This window comes from Coccinella septempunctata, chromosome 1, assembly GCF_907165205.1.
Source record: "Coccinella septempunctata chromosome 1, icCocSept1.1, whole genome shotgun sequence".
In the NCBI taxonomy this organism is placed as follows: domain Eukaryota; kingdom Metazoa; phylum Arthropoda; class Insecta; order Coleoptera; family Coccinellidae; genus Coccinella; species Coccinella septempunctata.
This window is the reverse complement of record NC_058189.1, coordinates 65,911,842-65,933,966: the sequence shown is the minus strand read 5'-3', so window position 1 is coordinate 65,933,966 and position 22,125 is coordinate 65,911,842. Positions and strand designations below refer to the sequence as shown.

Here is a 22,125-nt window from a genome sequence, read left to right as displayed (position 1 = left end):
AGTGATTTCTTTTCAATTTCATTGATTTTGTCATTTATTATGAATGAATGTAGCTAATCCACTGAGTCCCCTTTGTAATGTGTATTGTATTTCATTGCTTAAAAATCAGAAGATCAATATATTTTAGATTTGAAAAAACGTACTTGAAAAATCATCAGAAAAAACTACTATGACACATAACCTAAAATAAAATGAAGGCTGTCCATGTCAAATTGACGCTTAAATCCCCACCACTTATTGATCAACCTAGCGATCGCAGCGACACCTATTTTCCCCGTTTTTGGAGACACATTTCTAGTAAAGCGATCGTTCTCCTTCTCTATACTCTCCATTGTACCCACTCCGATCTGTGAACGATGTCAACCTCAAATCTGTCAGATTGACATTGATTGTCAAAACCCTTTAATTTTCTCTGGCTATCGATATTTTTCAGTAAATTCAGAAGAATAGTGATTTTTTTGGCATTTCGGAATTGTTTTCGAGAAAAAGTCGGAGAGTTTCTTCAAGTTTAGGTGCCAGAGATCGACGACGGAGTATCCTCGTTTCCGAAGAGCTCCCTATCGCCCGTACCTTTCGCGATTTTCTCGAAATTCGACGTTTCTGAAAACTTCTTCAATCCCCGACGATAGTCGATTGGTAATTCAGGCGATTATTAACATAGTCGATTAGTAACCCAGTCGATTAGTAACTTAGTCGATTAGTAACATAGGCGATTAGTAACATAGTCTATTAGGAACATAGTCGATTAGTAACCCAGTCGATTAGTAACACAGTCGATTAGTAACACAGTCGATTAGTAACATAGTCAATTAGTAACACAGTCGATTAGTAACCCAGTCGATTAATAACCCAGTCGATTAATAACACAGTCGATTAGTAACACAGGCGATTAGTAACATAGTCAATTAGTAACACAGTCGATTAGTAACACAGTCGATTAGTAACACAGGCGATTAGTAACATAGTCAATTAGTAACACAGTCGATTAGTAACCCAGTCGATTAGTAACACAGTCGATTAGTAACAAAGACGATAATTTGAAAAATAAAAGACCCTGGCTGCAGAATCATTGCCTCGCTGAAATGAATCGACCCCCCCAGATACGTAAAACGAAAAATTTCGACTTACCCTGTTGTTGAGCGTGCTGCGAATTCGTCGTCGTCATTTGGTTCATGCTTATCATGGCATTGCTGGCGGGCTGTCCGCCCAACTCGAGCATGGTGAGCAGATCGTACGGACTGCTGCACATGTTGCTCAGCGATCTCACCTCTTTGGCTATCATCCTCAATTTTTCGAAATTGACCAGGTTTTCCTGGTGGGAGTCGTTGCCCAGGTGGATGAACGTCAGATCCTTCTTAACGACGGGATAGAAGGGTATCTGAAAGACGATAGAAGGGAGATTAGGACTTGAGAAGTTTGGATTTTCCACGGGGCACTTACAATCGGAGGTTGATTCTGTTCCGTACACACCATCTGCCTGTATTTGCTCATATTCCTGGAGGGGTCCATCAATTGTTGCAAATCGTGGAACACTCTTTGATACTTAGTCGGTAATTTTTCCCAGCATTGCTTCAGTCTTGATACGGCGCCGTGCCCTAAACCACTAATTATTGCGAACATCGAATTGAAATTTTTACACTCTTTACATTGTCCTGCAACGAAAAGTTAGTCCTTAGAGAAATGTCCTAGCCTATTAACTACATACTTCTCTGGAAAATAATCTTGGAAATATAGGAATGGCAATGTATAGGGAGGGGAGCACTAGTCAACCAGTGGAAATTCTCTGCTCAACAATTGATTGTAGTTAGGGAGCCCATGACGCTAAATCGAGATTTACTCGAGCGTTATGGGGACCTAGTGGATTTTGAAGATAAGATGGTAAAAAGAAAAAAAAGGTTCTATGATATATTTTTTTTCGAGCGTGTCAGATTTTTAGAGGATATGTTAATTGTACTCAAAGAAAGCTACTTTTTTAGAGACTGACAATTCGCAGGTGACACAAGGTCACAGCTGTCCTTTGAAAATGCAAAAAAAATCGTTACTTGTACAGGTTGGCAGAATTCGTTGTCTACTGAGGGTATTTCGAGAACTATAGCAGCTTGAAGAAAACGGATGACACATTTCCGATCTCTTTTTCGGAGAAACGAATTGTGAAAACCGCAGGACCTACGATACTTCGTTTTTGAGTTTGACAATTTCCTAGAGTTCTCATAACTTTTTTGTCTTAGAAGTTACGAACCTGAAACTTGAACCTTCTGCAGGCACTTTTTCACATAGTATCGACTGATGACATCAAATTATTTTTTCATTTCGAATTAGGTGAATTTTCATTTTTTTGCAAACTTTTATTGAATTTGTTATTTTTGAATTGTAAAAAAAATCTTTTGTCAGTAGATTCCACGTATGAAAGTGCCTAAGAAGGTTCAAGTTTAAGATATGTAACTTCAAAGACAAAAAATTTATGAGAACTTTTCGGGATCGTCTAAATCTCAATTTTTGTTTATATAACTCGAAATTTAAAAATGATAGGCCGATTCTATTTTCAGATTTGAATTAATTATGAAAAAAGAGCTCGAGGATATGTCATCCATTTTCTTCTAGCTGCTATAGTTCTCGAGATCCTCTCAGTAGACAACGAATTTTGCCCACCCTGCACATACTCGAGCTTGTCAGATTGTTGCAAACGTGACGTAAGATCAATATAAAAACCCAGTCTAATGTGCATTCAACGCTATATATTTCAAGAACGTTCAAACGTAGGAAAAATTGTTTCGGACAAAATTTGATATAATGTTAGGCTGTACAACTTCTATAATGAATGCGAACACAATTTGAAGCCTAGGAGAGAAGATAATTTAAAAAACTGATTTTTGTGACATTTATGGCCAATTTCTATTGTTTCAACTATCTGAAACTGTTAGATTATATTTTTTTTGTTATTCTTGATTTATAAGCTTCAAAATGAAAAAAAAAAGCCACCGCGCTCGAGAATGTACACGTGATTTTTTTTTTGCAAATTTGGCGCCCTCCCACTCCTTTTCGTCAAGTTTAAATTGTCAGATTGAGAGAATATGTACTTTTCAACATGAAATTAACCACTTATATCTTAATCTAACACGTTCGAGTATGTACAATGATCGTTTTTTTTTTTACTGACAGGCTGTCCTAGATAATTCCCCCTATATACAGGTCTAGTTTTTGGTAGAGGTACTCGACCAGGTTCAAGGTATCTCCCCTCATATTTATTTGACACTCTCGAGTAAATCCCGAATTTATTTCAGGGATTTCAGCTTCAAGATGTTCATTTTGAGCAGATATCAGAGCATATTAAGTTGATATTCTTGTTTTCTTCAGAAAAGAACGAGATAACGAAGAGTAGAAACAACTTAAAATATCGCACATTTTCCTTAAAAAAACACCTGCATAACAGATGGATTAGATATCTTTAGAAAAGCCACGAATAAAGAGAAATTGATAAGCCCTATCAATTGTTCAGCAGTGTGTTACAGATATGAAACTAGCTCATAAGCGCCCTCTAGCTCATGCATTGCTACCATGCTTCCAATATAATTTTCCAGGACGGTATGTACTTTTATGTTCTCCCCTACCCAAAAACGTCAAAATAAGATAGAAAATATCCACTCACTTGCAACCTTGATGAATTGCTTGATGATCTTCATCCTCCTGACAGGGTTCGTTTCCGAACACACCTCCGTGACCACCCAGAACATCTCCTTGTTGACCAGAGCGGCGAACTTGTCCAACATCGGCGTGCCGTACTTCGACTTCAGCTGGAACAGGTCGTCTATGTACTCGGTGGACTCGATCTGTCTGAATATCGAGAAATCCTGCAGCGTCAGCTGGATGGCCACCTCCACGGCGTTCAACTGGAGGAAGTGGAACGCGTTCTCCCTGAGCAGCTCGGGCGCAAGCTCGTCGGGCACCAGGGTCTCCGTCACCCCGTTCGTCTTCAGGTAATATCTACTACTCAGTCCTATCCTCTCGGCAAGGTTCTGCAGCTGGTCGGGCAGCCGTCTCTGCTTTATCGCCTGCGTCTCGTTGTCGGTGACCGACACCTCGCACAGGGAGAAGTTGCTGCTGGGGTCGGTCATGCCGAACTCCTGGAGCGCGAGCATCACCACCTCGTGGGCGGTCGTTTCCTTATGAACTAACAGGTATTTGTAACTTTGATCCGGTTTGTAAACCTGCAAAAGCACGGATTAATCTCACGTTCGATCTACGTCCTAAAACGTAGCGTGAAATGGAAGCTTCAAAAGTTTTTTCTGAAGAAGTTTTAAATGATTTTCAGGGTGAGTCTTTGTCTCGTACAAATATTTTAACACTAGATTCCTGAGATCAAAAGAAACATTTTTTTCCGATTCGGCGCTGATAAAAAGATATAGCCATTTTAAGTTTTTATAATGAGCTGTGCCACCCCTGGAAAAACAAAATTACCTTCAGAATAACTAGCTGAATCTGTGACACTATACTCCATTCACATTTATTTTAGCAGTCGTTTGGCCATGAAATAATTTTCTCAAATTTTTGTAACTAGAACCGAGTAAGGTTGGCACTCATGAAATGTCGTTAATGTCATAACGCCGTTGCCACAAGTAATATCAATTTTCATTACGAAAATGCCGAAACTGATTGAAATAAAGAGACAGGGTTTCAGGAAGTGCTATTTAGAATTCAGGTCCGCTCATTCAAATAGTTATACCCTATTCTAAAAATCTAATCAAAAAAATCCACAATACGTCAGACGGAAGCGAACATATTCAATGTAAGGGAATTTATTTAATTTTTCATCTGAATCTAAACGACTTATATTTCAGCTGAGTATTTCCACAGTCAGAAAGATAGTGAATGAAGAGGATCACCTTCTATTGGGAGACCCAAAAAAGTGGTGGCTTTTGAGAATTTATTTTATGTTTATTACAGGATTTTCGATGAATGTCATCGTAGAATAAGTTTCCGAAAACTGATTTTTCTATTTTTCATTTGACTTGTCCTATACATTGTAAATGTCTCAAGGTACCAATAAATACCTAATTATTATATCAATGTATTAAGGTGAACAGCCATAAGTACGCGCCAGTTGTCCTGTTAATTGTTTATTCATGTGAAATTTTTGTTCAAAGGTGAAGTTCATCTTGACTTGAAACTTCCTTCAATTCCTTTTACTTATATTGATGCAAGATGATTTTTGTTGAAGAATTTAACATTCTTGTAATCATCTGTTAATTCCTTCGGGAGATACCCATTCCCAACCACTGCATCATATGCATTTCATCTTCGGCTTAATATTTTTGAAATCTACAACTGATGGAACGTATTCAAACTTTAGCCAAAGAAGATAACGAACATTAACTCTCGTCAAGCTAGTGCATATTATGATATTATACTGATCTCTTGAATTTTCCATGCAAATAACTGGATTTGGTATGCCTTCAATCAGTTTGTATAAACTTCAATGATGTTCGTCACATATTTTCCGAAGTGATTCGACATTGTGATAAAATACGTAATAACAGAAACTTTTACGTAGAACGGGCAACAAAGCGTTGATTTAAAACCCAAAAATGTTTTGACAAGCGTCTGAGCCCCACATTTTCGTACTATACAGAGTGAAATGTGTCAAATTTCCATGGCCAACCGAGTGCTAAAATAAAAGAGAATGGGGTGTATTTCCTAAAGTTTCAGTGATATCGAAAAAACAAATGTTACATTCTACAGCAATTTTTCATGTAGAATGCAGTGGCGTAGTGCCATCCATTTTTACCTAGCTCTTACGGTCACAGAGCTGCCATTCAATCCCATCGAATTTTGTCCACCCTGACAGCTTGTTTCCAAGGGTGAGAAGGAAGAATTCATTACACCGAAAATATCCCCTATAAAATATTCAAGATGGATAAGTTACCATCCTCCGCAGTTTGGTGCGGTTTCGTTAAATTACAGATACGGGACTGTTTAAGGCGACGTAGGGGAATGAAAAAGATGACTGAATATATTTACAATGGTTCAGTACATTTAGGACTGTCTGAATAATTGTCTGGGGTCTTTTGAAAAAAATTGATGTATTGTGAGACGTGAGGCAAAAACGGGGTAGAAAAATAGAGACAATGTTTTGAAAGTACTTGGGACATTGTTAGTTGACGAAGTTCTAAAATTGTTACTGTATTTTAGCCCCATTTATACTTTGGGTAAGACTCTCTGCGAACAATTTTGAACGATAAGGCTCTGGTGACAAATTCGATTTTTTTTTAAATAATTTAGACAAATTTTATCGTTCTCAAACCCATATATTTTGTTACACTGGTGTTTTATGTCAGCGGGCAGAGGGGTTTAGAATTTGGATATAGGTATTTTATCAATAATTTTTTCAACTCTACCTTTTTACAATGATGTCTCGGGAATTTTTCTGTCAGGGTGTATAACGTATCAAAATGAAATGAAAAAACGCGCAAGTTGCAAGATAATGCGAAAAATACGGAAATTCCTTGTTGCTTTTTATCCTTCTTCTGATTCAGTCATCCAAGATGAGATGTTTCTCTAGATTTCACGTTTTTCACGATCCAGGGGCGTATAAGGTTGTATTTCATGGAAGTTATACTTATATAGGTGATTTTTGTTGAAAGGGTTCATGACGCGCGAGTCGTTTGTTGTTGGAATGTTCCTCCTACTACCCTTACCTTGAGAACATGTTCCGGATAATCATTATTCCGACCACCGTCATCGTAGCACATCGACACCAGATCAGGATTACTTTGAGATTCATACAGATTAGATCCTTGGCTAGACGACGAGTTAAAACTATCCACTTGATCGCTACCAACTCCAACGCTGAAAAGTAAACAACATTATAACATCCAATAAAGTATCAAAGGTACAAATAAATTTCCATCCTTCGAAGAAAACTAGATGCACTATAGTTAGTTTGTACATCTGGTAACAATAGAATTGTTCAATTAACTCACTTGATAATATTCTTAGGCAAGATATTCATCTTCATTAGAGCCTTCTGGAGTCGCTTCTTAGGCCCCAACGTCATGAAACTGGTCGGCTTCCTACCGTCCTTCATCGGACTGTTGATCGTGACAGGCTGAGCTGCTGGCGCGTCGGCTAAGATGCCGTCCACGCTGGACAGCCTCGCTCTCGGATCGGGCTGTAATTTTGATATCTCGTTCACCTGAACGGGGTTTTGAATTAAGTTAAGAGCCGTTTGTTGCACACCTTGAGACATGCGACGATTAGGATCGCTAACGATCGTCGAGATCTGTGTGATGCGAGGCGAGTCTTTGAATTTTACATTGTATAAACAATATACGGGGTGTTTCAAACAGTTCGAACAGATTAAAGACATTAATCACTGACCAAAGTGCCATAATTCCCTGAAACTGTTATATCTATGGATAAGGGGTTTGGGAAAACACTGTTGCTTTAGAACTCTCCATTTATTCCATGACTACTGGAGTTACTGAGTTATTTGTAGGCCTTCGTCCGAAGATATGTACATGTTTTCCAACAATAGGAGAAGACGTTCGGCTATCCATGAGAAGAAGACTGGACCACTTCTTGTATGGTAGCTGGAGGCAGCTATTTCAACTATTCTTTTAATTTCATTAGCTTTCTGGTTTCATTAACTGACGGTTTTCAAATTTTTACTGAAAAGTGATGGAATCTTTGTGTTCTGAATTGAATGAATTTAATTTTGGAAAAAAGGCACTGTCGTACTATTTTTTTCTTCAAAAATAAGAATGCCAGAGCACACGCCACTCTGGTTGCTGAAGACAAGGGAGAGAGGTCTCCATTTTCACCAAATCTTGTTCAAATATGTCAAGCCGTTTCGAAAATATCGACGAATTCGACTGCAAATAACTCAGAGGACAATATTCTGAATTTCTTCGAAATGTTCATGAAACACCCTATATAAGTAACAAATGTTATGTCAAGGCAGCGTTTCTGAGAGTATAACCGTCGGAATTTGCATATTATATTACTGAAAAGATAACAAATGAAATACTCATATAATTTAAAAAGTTTCTTGCATCCAGCATTATGGAAGATGACAAATGTTTTTTATTGGAGCATAGAAAGAATGTATAAATTAAAGACTCGCCTTGAATTTGTAGAAAATGTGCAGAATGAAATGAAATTGTGCGTGTTGAGGCTCTGACAGAAGTATATATACAGCGAAATAATGTGAAATGTGCGAAAAATTATTTTCCGCACGATACTGTCGTTGACTTGAACACTTCCCGCATATGTTGGGAACGTGCATTTTTCAAACCACTTTAGTTTCGAAATTATCACTCGCACGCACTTGAGTGCCTGAAAAAAATCACTTTCCCCGAACAACCAGTACAAAAAAGTCTTTTCCGCATTAGTGTGGGAAAGTGATACTTCTGAAAATGATATCAGTGCGGAAAAATGGGTAAAAATGCACTGCAGTACAAATTAATTATTTTCCCAACAATTGCGGAAAGTAATACTTTTCCGCACGCGACTTCCATTGACCGAACGATGGGAAGTTCAGTTTTTTTCTACGATTTTTATCTCTCCACTTTTAATCACTCATTTCAGTTCTCAAAGTATCATTTTGCGTTTTCCAGTTCTAGAGCTGGAAAACCCCATTTTCCGCCAATATCTGGGAACTTCACTTTACCGCACTACTGTGGGTAGGTATTTACGGCAAAAACACTTGACGGATTCTCGCACTAGAACAGGAAAGTGATTTTCTCCTCGGATATCAGCAGAGTGTCATTTTTCCCGCACTAATGCGAAAACTGAAATGAGTAAGGGAAAATGGAGACAAAAACAAAGTCGTAGAAAAAGTAACGTTCCCAGTTCATGAATAAAGTGGTTTTCCCGCACCACTGCCGTTGACCGCGACGAGATGCAGAGTTCGGGAGAGTATTATTCTCAGCACTTGTTAGGAAAACAACTTTTTCCTGCGATGCCACACTTTTTACCCTTTTTCCCACACTCAATTCAGACTCGAAATTATCTCTTTCCCGCACTAGTGCGGTAGAGTTTCAATATCAGCCAATAGCAAGGGCAAAAATGACTTATCCACACTAATAGGGAAATTTGATAGTTTTCAATCTGAAATGAATGCGAAAAGCGGGTGAAAAAGCACGGGCGTGGAAAATACTTATTTTCCTAACAAGTGCTGAAAGGAATACTTTCTCGCACGTTAACCGGGCCACCAGAAGCTGCCGTGGAAAGGCACTTTATGAGTTTGGAACATTATTTTTTTATATGACTTTTTCTTTTTTCCTATTCCTTAACTCACTTTGCCGCACTAGTGCGGAAAAGATCATTATCCGGCGGAAACGTTTTTACATTTGATATCGTGGTGAATTCTTCCTGATATACTACAATGAAAGGGTTGATGCAATGGATGATCAGCTAGACATAGAGCGAAAGTCAAGAACCCCCAGCTCACCTTTCTACCCCTCGGCCTCGGCGAGTTGTCGGGCGTGTTCAGTATCTCCTTGAACTGCAGCAGGTTCGACTTGACGGTTATGCTCAGATGCGTGGTACCCTTCAGTATCTCCAGCGCCCTCGCCAGGCTCACGTGCTCGAAACTCTGCCCGTTCACCTCCAAGATCTGATCGCCCCTCTTCAGTCCCACGTCTTCGGCCTTCGACTTTTTGTCCACCTTGAAGATGAACACGCCGAAGTTGCGCTCGAAACCGCCCAATATCTGAAAGTTCAGCGGTTCGTCGCGGCTCGGCCTGGCCAGCACCACGTTCCTGATGCGCGCCTTGGCCGCGCACGCGATGTGGAGCAGCCTGAGCTGGCCGCCCATCTTCTCCGTCTCCAGGCTCTGTTCGAACGTCTCCAGGAACTCGATCATGTCGGGGTCGGTCTCGAAGTCGGTGAAATGGTTGTTCACCCACAGCAGCACCACCCTGGTCACCCTGTCTCGTACGTCCGCGTCCTGGAACCACTGCAGGAGCTTGCTGGCCACGTGCAAGGAGCTGGGGGTGAAGGTGCGATGCGTCAGCAGGAAGTCTTCGACGTAGGTGGGGTCCGTCAGGGAGTTCTCCTCGATCAGTTGGAGCATCAGGCGCTCCGGCGTGCCGCGGATGACCACGTGTCCCCTGCGGTTGCAGTTCGGCTCGACGGAACCCCTGAGTTCGGTCACCATGACCACCTTGCCGTCTTCCTCGTGTCGTCTGATGTTCTCTTCCCCTTGGTGTAATATTCTGCGGAATAACCGAAGGTAATCAATATACAGGGCGTTTTCAAAGGTGAGGCTTTTTTTGACAGAAGACAGAAGTCCTTTAACCAAAAATTGTCCGTATAAATTATCCAAGATGGCTGAGATACAACCCCTAGAAGTTCGACAAGTCATCATTGAATTTCAAGTACGGGACTGTGGAAGATGACTCTAGCATCGCAAAAACGAAACAAAACATAGACATATGGCTGGACAATGAATGGTTCATCGGATTAGATGCATCAGGTCACTTTTGAGAGAATCAAAATTGTTGTATCGTGCAATTTAGAGTGAAAAAAATTGTAGAAAATCGAGGCAGTTTCTTGAAAGTGTTTATGTTGGTTATGTTGAAAAAGTGCTATGATGTTTCCCCATTTTTACGACGATTGTTGGAATGTTCGAACAAGAAGATTGTGATGCCCACTGTGAAAAAATTCGTGAATAATTTAGACGAATTTCATTGGTGAGATTTCGAAGTACACTGCGCAAAAAAATTAACGCACATTATGGAAATCTCAAATTTATTCTACAACTGAAGGTGTTCTCAATGATAATTATTTATATTAGAATTATGCATGCATATGTTATCTACTTTCGACGGTTTTCTTCAATACAGATGTTTTTTCCCAGCAGGAATAAAAAAAGATGATATTATCAGATTTTGAAAGTATTGGCTCCATTCTAAAATCAGTTGTTCTCCATCAATTCTAGTGATCAATAGTTTTTCTTTCGTTTGATTTTCTACACTCGATCGCTATGCAACGCGAAACACGCAATTCGACCCAAGAGGAGTGTGCCCAAGCGGTAGTTTTGCGAGAAGAAGGGTGAACATACACAAGAATTGCAGAAAGGTTTGGAGTTTCCCATACAAGTGTGTCCAGAATGTTGCAGCGATTCAGGGAGACAGGTATGAATGTCCGAAGACCTGAACAGGGTAGACCACGGGTAACAACTGCCATTCGAGAACGTTAATTGAGAGTTTCTTCGTTGAGACAACGGTTTGCAACCGCTCGCCTCCTTCAAATTCAGCTTGAGCAAACTCATGAGGTGCAAATTACCACTCAGACGAAAAGAAATCGCCTCAGAGAATATGATTTAAGGCCTCGTGTCGCGGCAAGAGCCCCAGCTCTTACCCCAGCCCATCGAAGGGCGCGTTTGGATTTTGCTAGAGAGCATATCCATTGGGTAGAGGCCGATTGGGAAAGAGTTCTCTTCACAGATGAGTCTAGATTCTGCCTCTACCATTGTGATCGACGTTTCCTTGTATACAGACGTCCACATGAAAGATATATGCTCAGTGTAAGTTCCTGAATACTACTGGTTTCGGGGAAGGATCGATATGGTATGGGGTGGACTATCTTTGACTGCTCGCACAGACCTAGTGGTCGTTGATAATGGAGCTATGAATGCTGATAAGTATATAAGGAACATTCTTGAAGAGCATGTAGTGCCATTTGCCCCATAAAGTGGTGAAAATTTCATTTTTATGGACGCCACCGTGCGCGCATCGTTCAGGAGTACCTTGAAGAGGTTGAAGTCTCTCGAATGGAATGGCCAGCAAGAAGTCCAGATCTCAATCCTACTGAGCAGGATTGGGACAACCTCAATAGAAGGCTGAGAAGTTCAGAAAATCATCCAGCTACTCTTAATGGCTTAGGAATCCAACTCGGAGGAATCTGGGAAGGATCAGATCAGAACATTTTAAGATCACTCATTTTGAGTATGAACCGTCGTTGCCGAGCTGTAATTAACGCAAGGGGTGGAAATACCAAGTATAAACCCTTTCCAGCCCATATGGCATCATTGGGTTAACAGTGTCCATTTCATTAAAACAGAAAGCTATTCCACAATGATCTCTGTATCATTTGGATCTATCGTTCATTGGTAGATGACATTACCAAAATTTGAGTCAGTTACAGAAGTTTTATAAGAAGGAATTTCATTTATGTTCAGTCGGTTCGCCATAAGCTACGTGCATAAGTCATAATTTTTCCTTTTTTTTACTATTATTATCACCCAAAATTCGGGCATATCTTTGTAAACGGTAAGTATATATAGTAGTTTCTGTATATTCTGTTGAATTTTTCAGTTTTGTTCCATAAAATCAACCCCCTGATGGCCAAAACGTGTGTCAATATTTTACTCAAGAGTTGAAAAAAAAAATTTTTTTTTTCACCGATGTGATTAGTTTACTTTTTGTACATAGTTATTGTTATTCCATTTAATGTGTCTTGTTTCGTTCAAAATCTTCACGAGAGAACATAAAAAATTAGTTATAAAGTCAATGTAGAGTTAACTTTCATTTAAATTGAGATTTTCAGAATGTGCGTTAATTTTTTTGCGCAGTGTATTTCAGTAATCATTTTCAATTTTTTTTTTCAACTTTGTCATTTTGAAAGTTTTGTATAGTTGATTTTTGGTGAAACGCTTCATTTCGACCAGTTCTACCTTCTGTTGAAAAAACCTCACCTTCAAATACACCCTGTATATGTAAATTTCAACGATGCAAATCTTATATCTGCCCAAGTCGAATATCAACTTGGGCCCATAACCTGTTGGAACATAGAGATATCATAGATAGAGCAGGCAAAATCCATAAAAAGGCTACTACTGTCACTGTGATGGTCACTACGCTTCGCCCACTTGTTATAGACAAATGATCTTAACCTTGATTGACACTCTTTCCTCTACCTACAATATCTCTCCCATCTTTGGGCAACACTCACCTATAATAATCCGACTGCGTGATGCAAACGAACTGACAATCGTCCGTCCTAGTCCTCATAACGCCCTTGTGATACAGCTTGTCCATGGTGGGCAGTATGCCGAAGGAATCGCCCATGTTCAATATCCGGACCTCTTCCCCGTTACCCATGATGACCTCGACGCAGCCGTTTATCAGCACCGACCACGAGTCCAGCTCTTCGCCGTCGTTTATCACGAGGGTGCCAGCCTTGTCGACCACCGCGAACACCATCACGGCGCAGAGCTCCCGTCTGACGGCCAGCGTCATGTTGGTGAACGCCGTCAGGTGCTGGGTGAACTCCAGCAGCGTTTCGATGTCCTCCTCTGTCCTTTCCGAGGCGTCTTTCTCCAGGCAGTCGCGTACCCTGTCTCTGACCGTGAGGCTCTGAAATTACAAACGGGGCGTTATAGAATCGAGAGTAGTTCAATTGTACCGGGGCGTCTTTCGCCAGGCAATCGCGTATCTATAGCTGTGAACACATCTAATAAGAATGGAGGCGTTATGAAAAGAAAACCTAAGATCTTTCATTCATTCATTGATTGCTGTATCCCGTTACCGAGAATAAATCTACAAAAAGACATAAAAAAAAGGAAAAAAAGAACAGACTTATACTTTCTTGGGGCTAATTGCGACTGTGTGACCTCCTGTAACTGAAGAGACCCAACCGTGACCTACAGATCCTTCCACACTCCGGGCATGGATAGTCACCAACCAGATCTGACCGCCGGTGTATTATTCTCGAGTTTCCATTATAACTGTAGCCCAAAGACCTCCACTGTGACCTGTCTAACATTAGTTGTTCCCAGTTTTGATTGGCATTAACTGATTTTAGGGATTGATGTAGTATATCCTTAAACCGCTTATACTGACCTCCTGGTATCCGGGCTCCCTCTGTCAATTCGCCATACAGAGCTATTTTGGGGAGTCTTGTGTCTTGCATCCTCAGAATGTGGCCGCTCCATCTGAGTCGGGACCTCGTTACTTGAGTCTCAATTGTTGTACAACTCGCGCGTTGCAAGACTTCTGCATTCGAAACTTTGTGGAACCATCTGATGTGCATTATCTGTCTTAGATGACGTTGTTGCGTTTGTTCAAGCTGTTTAATATGTCGCCTGTAGGGCGTCCAACTTTCGCTTCCGTAAAGAAGCGTTGGGAGGACGAGTGCTCTGTAAACAGCTGTCTTGGTCTTCAGATTGAGGTCATGATTTTGAAACACTCTGTCCTTTAGCTTCCAGAATGCCCGTGATGCCGAATCGATACGGTTGTGTATTTCCGTGTCTAGGTTAGCCCTAGACCCTAGGCTGATATGTGTTTGAAGGCTTTCTGACGGACTTACCAGGATTTTGGTTTTGTCGATATTGAGTCTAAGGCCTAACTAAAGCTTCGTATGATAATAGTAAAGACAGGAATGTATGGAAGAAGTTCAATTGTACTCGCGCTCAACATCTCAGTCAACATAGCCCTGATGTTCTCCAAGATCAGCAGCCCTATCTCCAGATTTAGCTGTGCGAGATCTGTAATGATTTCTAGTGCCCTAGTTGGGCACGTTCTTATAGCTCCAGAGATGTAAACATCGGTTAGCCTCTGTATTATATCGAAAAATTTCCTCGTTTTGTTCTGACTTGCCTTGTTGTGCCAGACTGTTGCCCCATAGGTGATCACTGGTCTCACAATCATGACGTACGTCCATTTTGGGTTATAACCCCAGAATTCTTCACGCCATCAAGACCTTTATTGCTTTAATAGCAGCGATCTCAATATGCTTACTCCACAGAAGCTTATTGGGGTTAATCCCCAGATATTTAACTTCAAATTTCCACTCTATTCAGAAAGATGGAATTTATAGCTGGAGGTTTCCTTTTCCAGATTACTTTAGAATAGATTGTGTAAAGTGAAGAACTTGGGGTGGAAGAATATCATCTCTCATTCTATTGGGTTTTTTTTCTCTTTTTTGTATCGGCATCGACTACTCAGGTCATTAGCCGTTCATTCTACTGCTTGTTTGGAAAAAAGGCAAAGAACTTTTGATCGCATTACCAAAACAAATACTGGATATGATTGTAATAAGCTCAGCAGGAAGGCAGAAAAACCCACTGGGTACATAGGAAATACCTGCCATTTGATAATTCCATTTTATTGCTTGTTTTACTGCTGGAATTAATTCCTTGATTGGTCTGTTTCTGTGTAGAATATCCTCAAAGTAACGAAAACCCCCATACAATCGTATATTTCCTAATTATTACTTCATATGCTACCTTGAAAAGCCCTGTCTAGATTAACGAAATAATATGAACTCCTGCTTGAACTCTATTCAGTTCCGGAAATAATAATAATATGTGATACCTGTTTACCTGACGCTATATAAATGTTATCTATATTTACCATTGTTTTCGCTACAATTATTTTAATGTGTAATAAAACGCTATTTTTGGATGGGTCAACATTTAGTATTAACTAGAGATAATTTCAATATTGATAGAATAATTTGAAAACTAATTTCGATCTTCCAAACATTTATTCTTCACTGGGAGAACCATCATAACCTAAATTCACCATTTCACAGATAAAAATACCGCTCTCCAGTTAAATCTAGTGTCCATGGGAATCATTAAGGCATTTTTGCTCGATGCAAATATCGCATTAATTCGATTCAAGGGTATTCCTTTGATATTCAGATCCGGAGTGAAACTAGCGTAACGAGATAAATACGGATATTTCGCAAATGTACAATTACCCAATTTAGAACGTCCCGTGCGGATTTGTTCCAGAGTTTCTAGCCGATATTTTCGAGAGAATGACATTCTTCACAGAATTTTGACGATTCGAAAGGGATCAGAGAAGGTATTCCCTCAGACCGTCCTCTATGGCCTAGTTGTCACAGAGGACGGCAAGGCGCATAGAATTTTCTTCTATGCACTTGGAAAAATGGAGTAAAGGCCGAGTGACAACTAGGCCATAGAGGGCGGAAAGGCGAATGGAATTTTCTTCTATGCACTTGGAAAAATGGCGTCAAGGCCGAGTGTCAATAAACGAAAATCAGCTCAGAGTGAACAGAGCACATCATAGAATGAAAAAAACTAATCCAGAAGCTAAAATAATGGATTTATGAGTGCCAAAGAGGGGATAAGGGTCATATCGAAAAATTTAAAAGAGTGTCTCACATCTATGCTTTCTGCCAGATCGTCCTCTTCGTCGCTGTCGACGGCGCTCTCCATCAGCCCGGTCAGGTCGACGTCTTCGGCGTTGTCCATCTCCGAATGGTTGGAGGCCATGGTGTCGGAGCCGCTGTAGGCCGAACTCGTGTCCGACGAATGGGAGCCCCTGCTGCACTTGTAGTAGAGGTTAGGTCTGACGGAGGTGGTCACGTTGGGGCCGCCGTACACGTCGTCGAACATGATGTTCACGTTCCGATGCTGCGTCGCGGGAGGCGGCGGCGGCGGGTGATCCATAGAGATCGGCGGCAGCGGATGCGCGAAAGCTCTCTGACTTCTCTCGATGTCGGGATAGTCAATCTGAAAAAAAATGAAAAAATTTTTATATGATATGGTAGAATCAAATATAACCTATAAAAAACATCCTATATTTCGTCATTAAACAACATCCTACGCATAGCGAGGGCGATTCCAGTGGGGGGGGGGAAGGCATGAGGATATATGCCACCCCCACCTTTGAGAAAAATTTTTTTTAGAATTTTTACTCCTAGAAGAGGTTGCTCTTTTGGAATATGTAAAAATCCCAAAAAAAGATGGGACCAGTTAAAAATTCCTCGAGACTGTAATTGTTCTTCCAATAAAAAAACTCAAAAACTAGTTCGGTCAAGTTGGCAGGTCATTTTCATTGATAATATGATAATGAACTGTATGCTCTTATGTTGTGTCAGGATATGAAAGATTTTGGAGACCACTTTCATTCCGGATATTCGAGAAGCTGATGCTAGGGAAATGAGGAAATTATGAGAATTTCCATGACTACTTCATATTTACCAATTTACCTCTACTAGTAGTGGCACAGCTTTATTTGTGAAGACGTTTGGAAAGCCTGTGGTACTGGTATTTAGATTATCTACTAGTTGAAAAGGTTTCGGAACATATACACAAATACAGTTTAATCCAGGTTTATAAAATTTCTTGAATGTGATTCATTCCATATTGGAAATTTTTTTTATCCTTTCAAATATCCGGAATGAAGGTGATGTTTAAAGCCTCTCATATAAGTGATAATAATGAGGTTTATTCTTTGAAATCTACAAGGTTGTTACAATTTTAATATATGAATAATAAACCTAAGGAAATCAACTTAAGGCAAAGCCTGTGTCGTTTAATAACCTGACACAATTTAGGAGCATAAAGTTCATTATCATATTTTCAATGAAATGAGCTGCCAACTGGACCGAACTAGTTTTTGAGTCTTTTTATTGGAAGAACAATCAGAGACACGACGTATGTTATATATTCTGAATCAGAAAAAATATGTAAAAATAACACAGGGTTTATATTTAAAAGAATAAAAGTCATCACTATATCACTAAGTGGCGGACTGAAAAAAATCTTTGACTACGACACTGCATTCTACATGAAGAAGTGTCTATAGAATGTAACATTTGTTTTCTAAATCACTGATACTTTACGAAATAGAGGCACCAGTACGAAGAGCCGAAGTATGAGTTTTCACTTATAACTTGAAAACAAAAGAAGACAGAGGTATGCGGTTTTGGCCATTAACAATCTTTCGAAAATCGAAGTGGGAAACGTGCCATCCATTTTTTTCTAGCTCTTACGATTACAGAGCTGCCACTCAATCCCACCGAATTTAGCCCACGCTGTATAGGGTGGGCAAAATTGGTGATACCTGAATTACAACATTTTCAACCCAACGGGATAGAGCATGGCACTATGCAGTCGTCTTTTTTCGAGAAACTAATAATGCCATCAACTGCATTCCTCTATCTTCTTTTGTTTTCGAGTTATAGGTCAAAATTAAAATTTCAATTTTGGTCATTATCTCCGTTTCTGTTTGAGCTAGGATGTTGAAATGAAAACATTATAGACACTTTTTTTATAGCAATCCTGTGGCGTACTATGATTTTTTCCAACAGGTATAACAGAAAAAAAAACAACTTTATGTAATAGCTCAGCAAATAAACCTGTAGGAGAAAATCATAGTACGCCACTGGATTGATATCAAAAAAAGTGTCTGTATAATGTCTTCATTTCAACATCCTAGCACAAACAGAAACGGAGATAATGACCAAAGTTGAAATCGCCCAAATTTAAATTTTGGCTTATAACTCAAAAACAAAAGAAGATAGAGGAATGCAGTTGATGGCATTATTAGTTTCTCAAAAAAAGAAGACATGAATGGTACGTTCATTTTCCTCTAACTCGTTGGGTTAAAAATGTGTAGTTCAGGTATCGCCAATTTTGCCCACCCTGTACATCACTATGATGTAGAAAAAAATCAATTTTACTCACCACGATCATCTCCGAGGGCTCCAAAACGAAACACTCATGTTGCCTTCTAGCGTTTCCTCCTGTTCTCTTGCCAAAACTGAAAACCATCGGGCAAAAATTAAAATTTCGCATTCATATCGGGGAAACCCCGAAACCAACATTCGCAGATACTAAACTGCAACAGAATCTGAAGAAAACAGAACGTCAGGAAACCTATTTAAAGAAACAAACAATGTACCCATCCCTTCCGCAAAATTTACGAACCGGGGATGCTGTCACTGAAGACGAAATAAAACAAAATACGATTTGTGAAAAGGAAAACGTTACAGATAAGGAAATGACCGTTCTGTTTACTCTGGTTGATGTTGTAATTTCAGAATTGTACAGATTCCGCAATCTTGAAAAAGGGCATGTACCTACTGCTGATTGAGTGTTATTGTATTTCGCAGTTTCGTTATCACATTCGGATTGCTTCAACCGCTCTCTTTGTCTAAAACATTTTTGTGTTGTAACCCTGCAATTTTATACCTTTCAAAATTTGGTAATTTCAACTGAGAGGAATATTTCAACTTTTTTATTTGTGTAAAATTTGTTGTTCTTTCATTTCACATCGGAAATAACCTCTTCATCGCAAATTTCCGTTTCACGAGTATTTTATGTCTGAAAAACCGAATGATCTCATCCTAACATAAATATACTAATCAACATCGACCATTATGTCATTTTTAAAAATTATCTCGTATTCCCCTAATTCTGGTGCACGTAGAGTATTATCTATCGCGACATAGGCTGGGCCGGAAGTTCAACTCTAGGTTAAATCCACGATTATTTTTATATTTATTCGGAAATGAAACTATGACCCAGTTTTTAGGAGATCTAAAAACGTGAGATAAAGCGTCTATTTTAAGACCTCGGTTTCGTTCTTCTTCATTATCACCGTTTAAACTGCAGAATAATTTTTTTTATCAATATGTAATTATCTGAACTTATGCTCTAATGTCTTCCGAAGAAAGGTTAACACATAATGAAGGTTATGTGAATAACTGAAGACTGGTCATCAGATTCAAATGTCCTATTGATTATTCTTAGAATAACACTTCAAATCTCAACTTTGAGATTAAACATGAAGCAAGATTTTCTACAAAACTGTAGAAGTCTGGACGGACGCCACTGGTGAGAATAACAAATAATTTAAAATTTGAAAAAATGTGCTTTAGTGCTCAAAATGTGCTTAATACTCATACTTAACCTACCAAAATTGAAAAAAAACGTATACGGTTCCAAGAATAGTCTAGACAAACTGATTTCTTCAATTTCAACACCCCATATCTCAGGAACAATACGTCAGAGAACCATAGTGCATAGGATCTTTGTATCATAAAATCATCCGAGGAATAAGATCCCGAATTTACTGAACCTTATTCTGAAATAATGCGAGTCTTTGATTCATACGAATATTTTCAAACAATTTATTCTTGAGGCGAAAAGAAATACTTTTTTCCCATATCATTTTTTCCGATTAGGCCCTGATAAAAAGATATATCCATTTTAAGTTTTCATATTGAGCTGTGCCACCCCTGGAGAAGAGAAACAAAATTCCCTTCAAATAACAAGCTAAATCTGTGACACCGCACATCTGTGGATCTTTTAAACAGAGTTATATTCAGCCAATGTACCCAATTTTTCGAATTTCACAGGTATTTTTTATTTTTGAACATCAAATTACTCGAAAACGGCGCATTATACGAGAAATTGAGAATAAGAATACTTTTATTTTACAAAACGTTCAAATATTCATTAGATAGCAAAGTTTCAAGAGTTGGGTTCTTTGAATTTTTGCTATTTTTATGGTACGTAATTTTCATAATGAGAAAACTGGAAGACGTGGGTGATATCTTGTGTTCGAAAAAGATTCATCAAATAAATGAAAGACTATATTCCGAAATTCATTTCTTCGACAAGACCGTTTGTGAGATAGAACTAAAAATAACATTTTTTATGGTTTTTCAACAGCCTGTATCTTTTAAACCGAGCAGAATCGAAAAAAATGGTATAGGAAAAAAGTGTACCTTTTGACCTCAAGAATCTACTGTTGAAATATTTGTTCGACAAGTCAAAGACTCACCCTGTATATTGCTACCAAGTGAAAATCAATGAGATATTCATGAAGCACTTTCTGTACATTGAAGACACACAATAAAACGTACCAGATGCACACTTCTCCATCAGGAGCACAACCATCCAACATACTTTCTTCTTTGCAATCTCTATCACACTCACACATAACGGAGGAAGGAAATAAATAACACCAATTGGTTCAAAAAGTGAATTTCATTCGATACATCATAACTGTAATTACTGATATCGAGTATATAATTCAATTGAGGAAATAATGCACCATTAAAAATCCTTGTGTATAAATATTACTAATATTATCAAATAAATGACAATCCATCGTTGAAAATTACTGCATAGATTGATATTGATTATGCGACTAACGATTGGGAGTTATTTGATAAATTGTGTTTTTAATTCCAATCGAAAATCTGATGTTTCATATTGTGCATTGTGCAAAAAGACACAGAACAAAAGCAATTGGAATAAGATTTCAAAAAATATATTCGTCTAAATCACTTGAAGATTAATCTAACACTAATTCTGGAATTGTAAAAGTATATAATTGAGAAAATAAACTAGACAATCTGATCGGAAAAAACAAAAATGTAAAAGGAATATAAGAGACAAAATATAATGATTTTGCCCTACACAACTAAATTAAAATTTTTCGATTCTCTTCCAGCACATCAAGATTCCTTCTTAACCTTCAACAGCATCTCATGCAACTCGTACTGTTCTTGTTCTTTTTCCACCTGTTCCTGCATCAACCTATCCAAAATATCCTGGAAACGTTGCCTCAGAGCCTGATTCTCGATCCTCTCGATCTCCATCTCCTGTTGCTGCCTCCTGGCCTTCAGATCGGCCAGTTCCACGTCCAACTCGTCCATCCTTGCCTCTATCGCACTCCTGGGAAGATTCTGATCGGAGTAAGAGACGTTAGAGGACGACTGTTGGTAATAATCCATCTCCTGCATCATCGAAGGTGAGTTATCCTCCATGTGCCTGAACATATCGCTGGTGAACTCCGTCAACATCTTGCTATCCGACGAATTGTTCAACATGGAATTAGAAACGGTGAGTTGACTGTCTTCAGCTGAATTCTGGCTGTTTTCGTCCATCTCTGTCAACACGTTTAGATGTGCATCCTCCTCTTCGGAATCACTCACCTCACCACCAAAAATGTCATGTTCCCCAACGTTCTGACTTGGAGCCTCAACCGGTTCCTTCTTGATGACCGTCCCTTTGTTAACCTTATCGTCGTCTTCGTTAATAACTTCCCACTTAACGCTGACTGAGTCGTTGTCCAACCTTAGCAACCTCTTCACCTCTTTTTCTATCTCGGGGGCCTCCACATATTTTTTCTTCAAGGTCTTTCGGAATCTCCTCTTCCTGACGTTCTTGGTGGGTGGTGTGATACCGTGGGGCCACAGGTATTTTTTCTCAACTTTCAAAGAATCCTTCTTTTTGGCCTTTTGGGGAGTTTCCTCGTCTGACGTGGCAAAATCCTCCTCTTTGCACAGCAGCATCTGGCATATGTCGGCCGTTTTGTAGAAATTCTTGTTATCGATCGTTTTCATAGATTC

At 39.3% G+C, this 22,125-nt stretch overlaps 1 protein-coding gene across 9 annotated transcripts in view; it reads right to left on the bottom strand.

Annotated features, from left to right (window-relative positions):
• The window catches only part of LOC123322864 (rap guanine nucleotide exchange factor 2-like), a 61,211-nt gene that overhangs the window by 11,255 nt on the left and 27,831 nt on the right, over positions 1-22,125 (bottom strand). For 8 of the 9 annotated variants that reach the window (XM_044910918.1, XM_044910917.1, XM_044910919.1 and 5 more), the window contains 9 exons: positions 18,446-18,521; positions 16,136-16,486; positions 12,955-13,358; positions 9,449-10,214; positions 6,978-7,189; positions 6,693-6,843; positions 3,647-4,205; positions 1,441-1,652; positions 1,129-1,378 (listed from right to left, as the gene is read on the bottom strand). In XM_044910918.1, coding sequence (XP_044766853.1) covers positions 1,129-1,378; positions 1,441-1,652; positions 3,647-4,205; positions 6,693-6,843; positions 6,978-7,189; positions 9,449-10,214; positions 12,955-13,358; positions 16,136-16,486; positions 18,446-18,521 — 2,981 coding nt within the window. The remainder of the gene's footprint in view (positions 1-1,128; positions 1,379-1,440; positions 1,653-3,646; positions 4,206-6,692; positions 6,844-6,977; positions 7,190-9,448; positions 10,215-12,954; positions 13,359-16,135; positions 16,487-18,445; positions 18,522-22,125) is intronic. The other variant, XM_044910920.1, reaches the window with a different exon arrangement.